At 51.4% G+C, this 12,376-nt stretch overlaps 5 protein-coding genes across 5 annotated transcripts; 2 read left to right on the top strand and 3 right to left on the bottom strand.

Annotated features, from left to right (window-relative positions):
* Positions 1-183: 183 nt before the first annotated feature.
* Positions 184-1,416, top strand: AYO21_04909 (cytoplasmic tRNA 2-thiolation protein 1; the record flags this gene model as incomplete). The annotated part of the gene is made up of 1 exon (XM_022654880.1): positions 184-1,416. One exon carries the CDS (start codon positions 184-186, stop codon positions 1,414-1,416), a length of 1,233 nt encoding a protein of 410 aa, XP_022512784.1.
* A 41-nt stretch (positions 1,417-1,457) lies between these two features.
* Positions 1,458-2,958, bottom strand: AYO21_04908 (hypothetical protein; the record flags this gene model as incomplete). The annotated part of the gene is made up of 2 exons (XM_022654879.1): positions 1,458-1,460; positions 1,513-2,958. 2 exons carry the CDS (start codon positions 2,956-2,958, stop codon positions 1,458-1,460), a joined length of 1,449 nt encoding a protein of 482 aa, XP_022512783.1.
* Positions 2,959-3,418: 460 nt separating this feature from the next.
* On the bottom strand, positions 3,419-8,717 carry AYO21_04907 (hypothetical protein; the record flags this gene model as incomplete). Its single annotated transcript, XM_022654878.1, has 7 exons — positions 3,419-3,931; positions 3,988-4,876; positions 4,933-5,541; positions 5,591-5,916; positions 5,961-7,601; positions 7,648-8,434; positions 8,515-8,717. 7 exons carry the CDS (start codon positions 8,715-8,717, stop codon positions 3,419-3,421), a joined length of 4,968 nt encoding a protein of 1,655 aa, XP_022512782.1.
* A 1,211-nt stretch (positions 8,718-9,928) lies between these two features.
* AYO21_04906 (hypothetical protein) lies at positions 9,929-10,606 on the top strand (the record flags this gene model as incomplete). Its single annotated transcript, XM_022654877.1, has 2 exons — positions 9,929-10,108; positions 10,181-10,606. 2 exons carry the CDS (start codon positions 9,929-9,931, stop codon positions 10,604-10,606), a joined length of 606 nt encoding a protein of 201 aa, XP_022512781.1.
* A 492-nt stretch (positions 10,607-11,098) lies between these two features.
* AYO21_04905 (hypothetical protein) lies at positions 11,099-12,130 on the bottom strand (the record flags this gene model as incomplete). Its single annotated transcript, XM_022654876.1, has 1 exon — positions 11,099-12,130. The coding sequence occupies one exon, from the start codon at positions 12,128-12,130 to the stop codon at positions 11,099-11,101; it is 1,032 nt and encodes a 343-aa protein (XP_022512780.1).
* Between the last annotated feature and the right edge of the window lie 246 nt (positions 12,131-12,376).

Here is a 12,376-nt window from a genome sequence, read left to right as displayed (position 1 = left end):
CGTACCACGAGGGCAAGGGAGAATTGACCGTTGAAAACATTCAAATTATGGCGACAGGTCCGGACAAAACTAATACTCCGCCGTATTTGCACTAAGTTCCTCATTGCTCCGCCGGATATTTTTGACTCTTAATTTCTGTGGCAAACAAAGTCTGAGTCTTCTTTGTTCCTCCAGAATACAAGGATGGCGCCGACTATATGCGAGATCTGTGAAGCCTCGCGAGCAGCAGTCATCCGACCAAAGAACTCCCAGAAGATCTGCAAACAATGCTTTCTGTCTGTATTCGAGGCCGAAGTTCACGACACCATCGTGAGTAACAAACTGTTCCATCGTGGCGAACGTGTTGCCATCGGCGCATCTGGTGGCAAGGACTCGACAGTTCTCGCTTCGGTGCTAAAGACTCTGAATGAACGTTACGACTACGGCGTCGATCTCGTCCTCTTGTCCATCGACGAAGGTATTAAGGGTTACCGAGATGACAGCCTTGAGACGGTCAAGCGGAACGCCGTGCAGTACGAAATGCCCCTCGAAATTGTTGGATATGACCAGCTGTATGGATGGACAATGGACCAAGTCGTGGCCCAGGTAGGCAAGAAGGGAAACTGCACCTACTGCGGGGTATTTCGCAGACAAGCCCTGGATCGAGGGGCCGCAAAGTTGGGCATCAAACACGTCGTAACCGGTCACAACGCTGACGATGTTGCTGAAACCGTCATGATGAATCTACTTCGTGGCGACCTTCCTCGACTTGCAAGAGCGACTTCTATTATGACATCCTCCTCGGCGAGTGAGATCAAAAGGAGCAAGCCACTAAAGTATGCCTATGAGAAGGAAATTGTTCTCTATGCTTACCACAAGAAATTGGATTACTTCAGCACCGAGTGCATTTACTCACCAGAGGCCTTCAGAGGGAGCGCGAGGACCTTGATCAAAGACTTGGAGAAGATTCGACCCAGTAGCATACTGGATATTGTTAGGAGTGGAGAGGACATGGCTTCGCTGGTGCCCCCTGAACTGGCAAGTTCTACGTCTTGTGCTGCTGAAGGCGATGAGCAGGCAAATGGCTGTGGCAATCAAAACCAGACCAGCGACTCCATGGTCCGATTGGAGAAGGACCTGACCGCGAACGAAGCCGCTGCAGAACGTGAAACAGAGATTCGACTCCCTCAGCAAGGAGTGCAACCAGGTATCCACGACAAGAAACGGCGAGGACGTCGGAAAGTGGTCAAACAAGTCATGGGTCAATGTGAGAGATGTGGTTATCTTTCCAGCCAACAGATTTGCAAGGCTTGCTCTCTGCTGGAAGGGCTTAACAAGAGCCGACCGCACACTACCATCGAGGTGGGCATCGAAGAAGAAGAGGGAAGTACGACATTGATGAGGCAGACTGCCGGACTTGTTATCTCTGCTGGTTGAGACTCAGGCGGTTTTTCGTCTTGAGGCAATCCGTTTGTCGATCACTGCAGCCATCCTCAAACAGGCTCTTTCTACCAGCAACACCATTATCTGCACGAGGAGAATGACCAACCTGAGCAAATAATTCTTCAAGGTCAGCATGGGTTTGTTAGCCCCGGACAATGTTGGATCCACGAAGTCGAAAGGCAGATTTGCCCCCAGATGACCGACGGCGACAGACAAGCCGCTACTGAAGCCGTCTTCATGGAAGCCACACTTGGTCCAGGCTCCGCAGTAACTAATGCCCTTGGTGTTTTGAATCTTGGACAACAGTTTCTGCGACTTGATTGCAGCCGCATCATACAAGGGAAGCGAATATTCCCATATGCCCTGGGCCAGTCGAGGATCGGGCATGTGTAAGGGATTTAGTGTGATCAGAATAGGGCCCAACTGACTCTCTGGCAGTTCTTGGAGTACATTCATCCAGTATGTCAGACAGCCTCTGGAAACGTTCTTGCTTCTGGTAGGCGGGAATAGGGACTCGGAGACAAAGTTCAACGATGACCATGCTTGTCGTCTCTTTGGCATCAGCGTGAGATCCGAGTGCAATACGGCAACGACCCTATCTGTCCGGAAACCCTTCAAGATGTCAGATTCTTCCCTGGATATGATCGGCTGCAACATTTCCAGGGCCTGTTCACACTGTGTCGCGACTATCACGTGGTCAAATCCATGGTCTTTCCCATTTGCCCTCAACACGACAATGCCATTTTCACCTGGCGTCAGTGAGGTGACTTTCGAGTCGAGATGGATCCGATTGTCCGGGACATCTTTCACCACTGCTTCGATATACCGCCCACTTCCACCAGGGATGGTCCACCAATTTGAGGATTTGGGAGTCATATTCAGCATGTGTTGATTGTACATGGATCGCACCACCGTGACTGCGGGGAGTTCCAATATACAACGAACGAGGTTCGTGCCCAATATAGCAGCCACCATTGGAATGAGATAGTTATCACGGAACCCTTGAGAGTAATTCTCGCGGTCGAGATATTCACCGATCCTTTCTTGGGACCGACGTTGGATCCTTTTTTGCTGGATTTCCTGGATGATGGATTCGTCCTCCCCGTCGTCATCTTGGAGAAGATCGAGTGCGAACTCTTTGAATCGGATGACCTCAAACACCAACTTCCACGTGTCAGGGCAGAAGATATTTCTCCTCTGGGCAAAGACGGACGACCACGAAGTCCATGCCCACTCGAAGGCGCCTTGATCGCGGGAGACGCCAAAAGTCACGGCGGTCTTCTTCACCGGGACACCCAACTCCTGGAGGAATCGGACAAAGTTAGGGGAGGTGGCGTTGTTGTTGATGGCAAGCAAGCCGGCATCAACTTGGATCGTCTGACCGTTGGGTCCCTCGTAGGAAATGCATTTCGTATGTCCGCCTAGTCGCGACGTGGCTTCGAAGAGATGGACTTCATGACTTGTGCTGGTGTTGAGCGCCCACAAAGCGCCCAGGCCTGAGCAGCCGCTGCCCACGATGGCAACACGCTTACTCATGGCCTGTGAGATACAAGAAGTCTCGGTTCAATGGTCCTCTGTAAAATGTCGGCGTGGGGCGTGTGGCCTGACTGCTTCGCATAGCTAGTTCATAGTTCAACCGTCTAGCATCACAGCAAATCCTGTGATGTCGACGCTCAACGTTCATGTGTCTGTGACATCGATAGCTTGAGCGTCAAGGGTCGTCACTAGAAGCTGAGTCTTTCAGCCTCAAATGTTTCTGTCAAAGTCAAATCCAACTCGTGGTTGGGGTTCCATCAGCCATGTACCGAGTACGAGGAATGTACGAGCTATTACGTTGCAAGCATCTGAGGTACAAAAGCGGCGTCAAGGATTTCCGAAATGGGACCGGGCTCTACATGTCGCTCCATAAAGCATACCACAAACCTAGTATTGTACATTCAACTATGATACACAGGCATCTCTAGCCCTCAATTCCATAGAACCAGAGTCACAAGCGTCACATAGGAACGACCTTCCACGGATCCGCCACGAATTCCAGGGCTGTCTCTCTCAGATGCCACGGGTTAACATACACCTGCAGTCCAATCCTGCTGGAGAACAGGTTGAATACTCTCATGATCAGGTACAGATCTCGCGGGGCCGTCGTCGAGTCATTTGGACAGGCTTTGTCTCGCATGAGCCTGTACTGATTGCTGCTCATGAAGAACGGAGTGTTGCAGGGCCCGGACGTGGTCTTGACTTCGATGTGATAATTCACCACCGGTCTCGACATCGACGTCTCGCCGGACTCATGCCCAAGCCAGGCGGGATAGGGGAATGTCGTGTTGTCTCCAAGAAACTCCATCAGCCGCGGACAGTTGCCTTCGTACATTACATCCGAGATTTCGCGGCCGTGCCATGCTGGTTCATCTGCGTATTCGGGGAGAATGTTCACGTAGTGACGAATTGAGCTCTGCCAATTGTCGATGCTGAAGTTTGTGACTCCGCAGGACTTGAGGAGTTCAAACACCTAATTCAGTCCAAGTCAGCTGCTATTCATATCTAAGGATACTTCTCCAGACTTACATATAGTTCTCCCGCCGCGCCCACCCGTGCATTTTCTTCAAATCTACCGTTGCCCGTATCACCAAATGTTCGGTAGAACGCTGCGTAGTCAGCTGGTGGGTAGCCAAGTTCATCTAGAGCTTCGTCAATTTCATCTAGCGATAGTGATTCTCCTCTCCTTTGATGAGATCGCCCCCCTCGTCTTGCCTGGCGGATCACTTCTCGTAAGAGTCTTTTGTACTGTTGATCTCGTGCCACCTCCTCCCAAATCGTATGCTGAGAATCAGTCGACTGAGCGTGGACTAAAGGAGGAATGCTGCTCTCAACTTGAGAATATGGTGCTGTACTCCTTTGATCGACCCGGGTCACGACCATATCGTCGTCGTCGTCGCCGCCGCCGCCGTCATCGTCGTCCTGGTCAGAGGATGCCTCCGTTGGCGATGCAGGCGTTGGCATACTGCTGCTGTTAGGTTCTGCATCACCGAGAGCTGGAAATGGCACTGTCTGTAGCGATGACGCAGGCTTTTCAAACCAGGGGTACTCCGGTAGGTCCTCATCCTTCATGATAGCATCCAAATCTTCCTTGGTATCATTCAAGATACGATAGATGACCTTAACTGCCCGTTCATTATCGATGGAAAGTACTTTTGCAAGTTCTTGAGGAAGCTCTGTGTGGAAGCAAGAATAAAGGCTATCATAGTCGCTTGGGACATAGATCGTCAGCTTTCCATCAAGGAAGTGGATATCGACCACGGCTCGATCACTCTGAACAGTGACTGAGCCATATTTCTCTGGTAGCACGAGCTCTGTCCACATCTCTTCGCAGACGAATACTTCGGCAGCCAGCAGTGAATCATACATCGTCGTTTTCCGGTTGTAATATTCTGAGCTATTGTAGTAGTTTGCACAGCTGCTGAACAGTCAGGAAATTCTTTTCTTTCCGATCGTAAGGCATTGGAAACTCACCATGACAAGGCGTATGCTCGGTCTCTGATATAGTGTTCAAGAGCTTGATGGGCAGTTGACTTGCCCACGGTCGTTTTTGACTTCGCTAGGCTTGAGAGAAAGCGATCCTCTAGATCCAGCAATTCGAACAACGGATACAACGAAGTCATCTCTTCGTGACCAAAGTCAAGGATCTTTGCTTTGTTTTCGAAGAGCTGGCCATATCTCTGATGGTCATTAATGGTGAATGCTTGATCCACGGAAAATAGTTCCAACCCGTCGGGGCCACGGACAGGTAGAAAGTCCGTTTTCTCCAAAGTTGTCAGCTGCTCCTCGCTGACCTCTACCTCAGGATCCGAGGATAGCAATTCGCCAATAGTATGTATGATACGCTTGATCTCGTCAACGTCGGGGGAAGTCTTCTTCGCCGTTCTTCCGAGCTCCTGTAAAAGAACGTTGATGCTCATAGTCCTGACTTTCATCTTGTCGACAAAGAATTTTTTAAGCCCAGGGTATACGTGGTCCAGTGGCAGACGCCCGGAGATGGCGACAGTACAGTTCCACAAGCACTCTGAAGGCTTCAGCCACTTTTGACCAACATAAATCAGACCATTACCATTGAACTCTTGCCTAGGACTGCTGTCAGAGAAATTGGTCTCTTTTGGAGGGACGACCTTACCGAATGGCCTCGATCACAGGCTCAGAGCTTGCCATTGCATTTAGAGCTGCATAGACTTCTGGCGCCTCGCTCTCGATTGGGCGTGATCCAGCTGTTACTTTCGTTGTTAACATTTTGAGTTCGTCGATCAAGTCGTTATAGCTAACATCCCGCATTTCCAGAATAGTTTTGAAGAAACTGGAAGCAGACTGATTGGCTTCGTACAACGGACTCAATACCTGCTTCGCTTGGAGAAAGCTTGGACCTTCCCAAATACAGTCAGTTGATCTGTACCAGGCTTCCTCGGTTGTCTTCGAGCGGATCAAACGTCGCGTCGCAAATTCTTGCTGCTCCGAGTCAATAGATATCTCTGCATGAGGACAAGACATACCTGTACAGCTTTGGCGTCTCCGACTGCCGTCGTTTGAGCAATGCCGCTGTATATCTTCTCACACGTCGGTAGTAGTCGGCCCTCTCCGAGATCAGCTAATAGGGATATAGCTCTCAAGTAAAAATTAGTATTGACTTCACAGATCACTCCAAGTTCTTTCAAAAAGAACCAAGCCTCGGATTGTTGGGCATCAAAATCCCCAGGTAGTTTTAGGAATGGTAAGAGACTGGTTAGGCTGGGATCTCGGCTTCTATCCATCAATTCTTGTGTAGGTAGAATAGTGTCGCAAAGCCTGTGTGTGCAGTCATCCAGACATGGTACCCGAACATTCTTCAGTGTGTTCTTGATTCTGGAGGCATCAACACGGTAATCAGACCAATGTGCTTTGAGATTTGCGACAAAGCTGTTGGGGTTGTCTCGAGCGATCAGCTTCATCAAAGGATGGAGTTTCCATCCAGCGGACACTTCGCGTACCAGATCAGGGAAGTATTTGACCCCCGAACTCTGAAGGTAGGATCTCCAGTCTAAACCATGGCGGATGTGATTGGAAACTTGAGATTCCAGGTATTGTCTAGCAAGAATTCCGTAACGACATTCATGCAAATCCTCCTCCGGAGTTGCAGCAAGTAGTTTCTCTGCGTGATAGTTGTCTCCCGAAGGAAAGAATAAGTATGATCCGGGAAGTGGCTTGTTTTTATCGCTCACAAGTGACAGACGATTCTCACTCCACGTTGACAGGGACGGTCGCTTTCCAAACCAAAAGAGGATTTCGAGATCTGTTTTGAACGTGAAGAACGTTCCGGTTCTCCTTAATAACTGGTGCGTCTCGATGATCCTCGCTGTTACAGCATCAGGGTCGCACGAGGTAATTCCGAGACTTGTGTAGAAGCTCGCACGCTTTCCATCTGCAGTGGCCGTCTCGTGAAGTTTCTGAAACCCAAGACCATCAGGTACCTTTATCGACACCGAGTCTTCGTCGACCAGATATGGTAGATACACAGGATCCACAAGCAAGGACGAGGGTGAAACCCATTCATTGTCATCCAATGGAATGATTCTTAACTCCTCAATATTCTTCTTGATTCTTTTTCTGTTAAGGAGCCGTTGTATGAGAGCAGCAAAGGCTGTGTGCCACGAGTCATCCAGTGGTATGTCATGTATTGGGCGTTCCGCGCTTCGTGAAAGACCAAGTTGTATTCTCGCCAAAACTTCTCGAGGCAAGATTTCCGCCACCCCAAATTCTTCCAGGATTCTTACATCGATTGTTTCGTAATCGTCCGATAAGTAGATATCATCGTCCGAGTCCGCCACAATTGGCTCGTTGTCGTGGATGAACCAGTGGGGAAGAACTCTTATGCGTTCCATGCTGCGAAGATTATTCCGTCGTGACCGGAAAATGCGTCTCTTCCTAGACCGGAGCCCGTTCTCAATGTCAGACAACAAATCTTCCCAGAAACCTTGCATAGGGCCCCGGGGGAGATAGCGCATCCACGTAAGCTCCAGAGGGTCACTAGAAGTAACAATTTTGTTCACCAAACCGATAAACGCAGAAGAGACACCGTCTCGCAATGCATCATTCCAATCTGTATCGGGAACACTCTCACGATTAGCCGTGAGGACAAAATCCGCATTTATAAGAAACTGGATCAGTTAGCTTCGTACGGCGAAAGTTGTCAAAGACACATACAGGAAGCTGCATAATCCGCTGTACTGGAAGATAAGCGAATACATGCTGCCCGTCGGCGGGAATGACGGGCAGGCCATTTGAATCCACCTCAAATGCGACGGTCACATCGCTCTCAGAGCTTGTACGATGTGTGTCAGAAGGGAGGTCGCTGACTGTGTGTTGAAACAGCTTGAGCCATGTTGTCGCTGACGTATGGGCACCAAAATTCCCGGTCACGGTGGTGTTGATGCGTATTTCGTTAGATCTCAAATGTCCATCTTTCTCGAAAGTTATTTGGTCTGATCGTCCAGCAACGCCATCCACGACGACGATCAACTTCTTCAGCTTGCGTAGCGCGAACATGATTGTTCTGGGTAGTTTTTCAAACTCAGACACGAGGCGTTTGGCGAAGATGTCGCGCTGGTCAGAGTACCGAAGTGTCAACCTCGTCCCGACATTTGAAGGTAGACGAGACGTAACATCAGTCCACACTGGAGTGATCATTCCTACGCCCTCTTCGCCTTGACTATGCTCAAACCTGAAAGACCAGAGCCCGGATTGGATGTGGACGTAGTCAGCAATGCCGAACACCGATTTGAAACCCAGGCCTTTCTCCCCAGTAGTATCGGCATTTCTGGCTTTGGAGCTTTTACCAGTATCGCAAATAGATTCAACATTCTCGAGTGTGAATCCCCGCTCATTGGACTCGATGATCAGCTCGGAGGGCTTGATCCGAAATGTGATAGAGGGCTCGACATCATTCGCGTAACAGGAGTCGTCTCCATTTTGGAGCAATTCGTAAATAAGCCTGAATCTGGTCGAGTAGAGCTGCTCGGCGACGCTGCTGTTATTAGCAACCAGGATTTTGAACAGAGGGAAGAAACCGACGTTCTAGTATATCGGGCGTATAAGGCTCTGTGCTCGGCAGCTCTTCGACGGTAGTCTTCTTGAAAGCTCGAATCTGTCTTGCGAATTTGCCTTTCGTCGTACTCGTCGATGATACCCCGATCTCTGCGGATTCTATCAATCTCATCTCTAGCTGCGGCAACATTCAGGGGGCGACCGTTTCTGCTGAAGCCAAGTTTTGGCATGTTTCTTGTGGCAGAGTAGTGAAGGCGCAGCGACTGATGAGTCCAGAAAGATTCGAAGACACGATTGATCTACTTAACACCTCACACGAAAGAGTCCATGTCAGCAACCAGGTACATACCAAATACTCACCCCGGCATGTGCAAGAGTTGGCCGGTCACACACGCCATTGTTTGAGATAAGCGCTGTACTTGCACTCGACTTGATGTGGCGTCTCGCTACCACAAACGTGAAGCGCTTTTGCCCCAATTGAACCCTGCTGGGCAAGTCCTAGGTTGCATTATGTACCTCGTACGATAAAAAGAAGGGCGTTGTTCGAGTTGGCAGTGATTCTAACTCCACGTGGTATACCTCGTACTCGGTACACATGTCCTTTTACAAGCTAGCACTGCAGTAGCATTCCTCAGAATATGCGAAGTAAACTTTCTGCGCCTCAGGGGGTTGAAACAGTGGCTGTTTACAATGCTGTAGCCCCTGAATATAGCCCACAAACGTTAACGTTGACCGGGGCAGTCATGGCCCGCGAGAACTCAACTAGCGTCTGAGCATATGAGGATGAGATCATCACGTATGAGGATGAAATTTCGCAGTGGTTCCCCAGTGAGAAGAGAGTTGAAGATCAAAAGTATTGCGCAAGAGAGGATGTTCAAGGAGCATGAAATAGATGGGGAAGCTTCGAGGACAGATTTAAGTTAGGCTATTGCTCGAGGGTGCAAGTTCCTGACTTCCTTCCTAGCGAGCGAGATAAGGGAGGCTGGCGGAGGCACAGGGTGCCCCCTTGTCGTCAGTCTTCGGCAAGAAGCACCGAGAGTTGCTTAGGCGGAAGCAACGGCGACCTGCACTTGATAAGAGTCGAGGAATCTAGGCGCCAAAAGCGGCGTCGGGAATTTCCAAAACAGGACCGGGATGTGAGTGTCTGTCCTTCAGCCGACGTCAACTGCGGACACATCCCCAAAGGCACTACCGTAACGTCCTCAGTTACACTCCACGATCTGATATCGCCGCCTCACCGGATTATCCTTCTCACCTCTGGCACCGAAAGACAGAACACTACTCTCGTGCCTGCGGACGGCCTCCCTAGCACGCCGATTTTCCAACCTCGCCCATCCCCTCTCTTCCAACCCGCCTCCTCTGACAAAGTCCTACAACTAGTCCCTGAGTTATACCCTCGAACTGCAACTCGTTTCCAGGTCCTCACCGGCAACTCGCAACAATGGCGAACCCACTCGACACCGATGCGGGCTCTGAACTTTTTAGCACCTACGAAGCCGAGTTGAAACTCGTCCAGGCAGACGTGAATCAGAAGTTGGACCAAATCCCCGAACTCGCGGGGGAGGAGAGAAAGGTTGCGATACGAGCCGCGGAGAGGGCTCTTGATGAGGCCAAGGAGTTGGTATGTTTCGCTCCTCCCGCTGTTGTGGAAAGTGATGCGGGCTGGACTCTTCTGACGTCCTTGCGAATGTAGCTTGACCAGATGAACCTGGAGAAATCCAACATCCCGACCTCCCAGCGGAGCAAAGTGAACTCGCGCTTCCGCAACCACCAGTCCGATATCGACACCCTGGCACGGAAACTGAAATCGCTCGCCGAATCTGAGCGGAAACAACTCTTCGGCGACAGGTACACAGACGACCCAGAAGGAGGCCCCAGAGATGCGCAGCTTGAACAGCGCCAGCAGCTCCTCTCGGGCACAGAGCGACTGGGACGGAGTTCCGACCGGTTAAGAGAGTCACAACGGATAGCGCTCGAGACGGAGCAGATTGGAGCTTCCACACTGGCAGATCTACACCAACAGAGGAATGTGATTGAGAACACACACAGAAATCTATTGCAGAGCGAAGGCTACGTGGATCGAAGTGTGAAGACGCTTCGTGGGATGGCGCGCAGGTAAGAATCTCTCTCCATTTTGACGACGCGACTTAAGCCGAGTGTGAGCTGACATTATGTGCTTTGATTTTGGTGAATCCCAACAGAATGGCTACAAACCGCGTGATTACCATCGCGATCATTACAGTGCTAGTGCTGCTTATCATTGGTGTAATATACAGCAAGTTCAAGTGAGCGGTTGAGCTTGTTGAGCGATTGGACGAAGTCGACCCGTGGATAATGGACAGTCTGGATCGGGCTTTATCCAGACTGTTGTGCATATGAATTGATGTTGCAGGCGTTTCACAAGGTGTTTCCTGTTTGGATGGGCCGCTTTGTTATAGAAGCCCTTTGTATCAGATCAGAGGAAAGTCTCGAATGGGGTTGTCATTTCGGGTTTCCACAAATTATACCTCGTACAGTATGCTCTACCAGGGTGACAAGATGTCTAAACACGTCGATCTTTTCGTGATACACGAGACCCGCCTCGACCCTACAAGAAAACAAGATGAAAATTTCAACCTGTATACTTGATAATGCCCAGTCCAATGTTCAACAAAAACCCCACGATGACGGCCATTTTGCGGCGCTGGCTCCAGATACCCTCCTCACGCACCCCCCACACCAGACAGCCGACGGGCCAGAAGAAGCCCATGGCGGTGCCCCAGATGATGTCGTCGAGGGCGCCGGCCTGGATGTCGTCGTCGCCGCCGATCCCCGCGGCAGAGCCTGCTGCGGTGTCGGGGCCCAGGTCGGCGTTCGCGCCCGTCGTGGAGTTGTCGAGCCACCGGTCTTCCATGTTCCGCAGCGTGTTGGGTGACGGCATCGTGTCGGGCGTGTGCGTGTGCGCCTGAATTGCGAGGAACTGGAGCCGGAGGGACTGTACCTCGGTGGCGCTGAAGCCGGCGTTGAGGAGACGGTCGAAGCCGCGGGGCGCGGGCGTCGTTGTCGTCTGCTGCTGCTGCTGCGCTGCGTTGGTGGCCGCTGTGGTGTCCTCGTCTTGGTCCTCGCTCGCTTTGGCGGATGCCGCAATCGCCGCTTCAGCTGCCAACTCCGCAGCGGAGAGTACAATGTCGCCTATTGAGCAGTGTATGTAGATTCTCGCCTGCGCCGGCGGATCCCGCACGGGTTGCTTGCCCTTGTTTCCAAGTTCCAGTCTCCTCTCACCGCCAGAATTCCCGGCCGCGACAGAGCCATTAGATCTCTCGTCGTACGGACCCGGCGTGCCGATCCGACTCGGCGGCCTGGAGACGTTCCTCTTCAGCGACGCCGCAAGCGGGACATCGTCGACAAGGGCCTTGCCCGCATGGATCAGCCGGATGCGGTGTTTGGCGTAGGCGTCAGGGATGCGCGACCGGATCAGCTGCTTCAGCGTGGCCGTGTTGGCATTGAGGGAGGCGGGAATTGACAGGAGCAGGTCCGGCAGGGATGCGGAGAAGCGGATCGTGATCTCATAGTCGTAGTCTTCCTGCTGCTGCTGCTGGTGGTCGTCTCGTGGATGTTGGTGGTGTCGTGACGGGACGGAGAGGAGGGGTGGTTTTAGGGACATATGGGCGGCGGTGCAGATGCGTTTCTGCCGTGGCGGCCCAGTGCGGGCATGCTGTACAATCAGCAGCTCTATGAAGGTTGGTGCATGGCAGAAGAGGTTCTTGGGACTTGGGCCGGCCAGGGGTTGTGGGATGTGGCTGCTGGTCGATATCAGAAGTGAAATGTTGGAGATGCGGACTGCGGAGCGAAGTCACGCATGGACTAGGCAACGTCTCCACGGCGAACCAGTGGATCAACGGGCATCTTT

The sequence above is a fragment of the Fonsecaea monophora genome (assembly GCF_001642475.1).
Source record: "Fonsecaea monophora strain CBS 269.37 chromosome Unknown Scaff29, whole genome shotgun sequence".
Lineage (NCBI taxonomy): Eukaryota > Fungi > Ascomycota > Eurotiomycetes > Chaetothyriales > Herpotrichiellaceae > Fonsecaea > Fonsecaea monophora.
The sequence above is the reverse complement of the archived record's forward strand: the minus strand, read 5'-3'. Positions and strand labels throughout refer to the sequence as shown.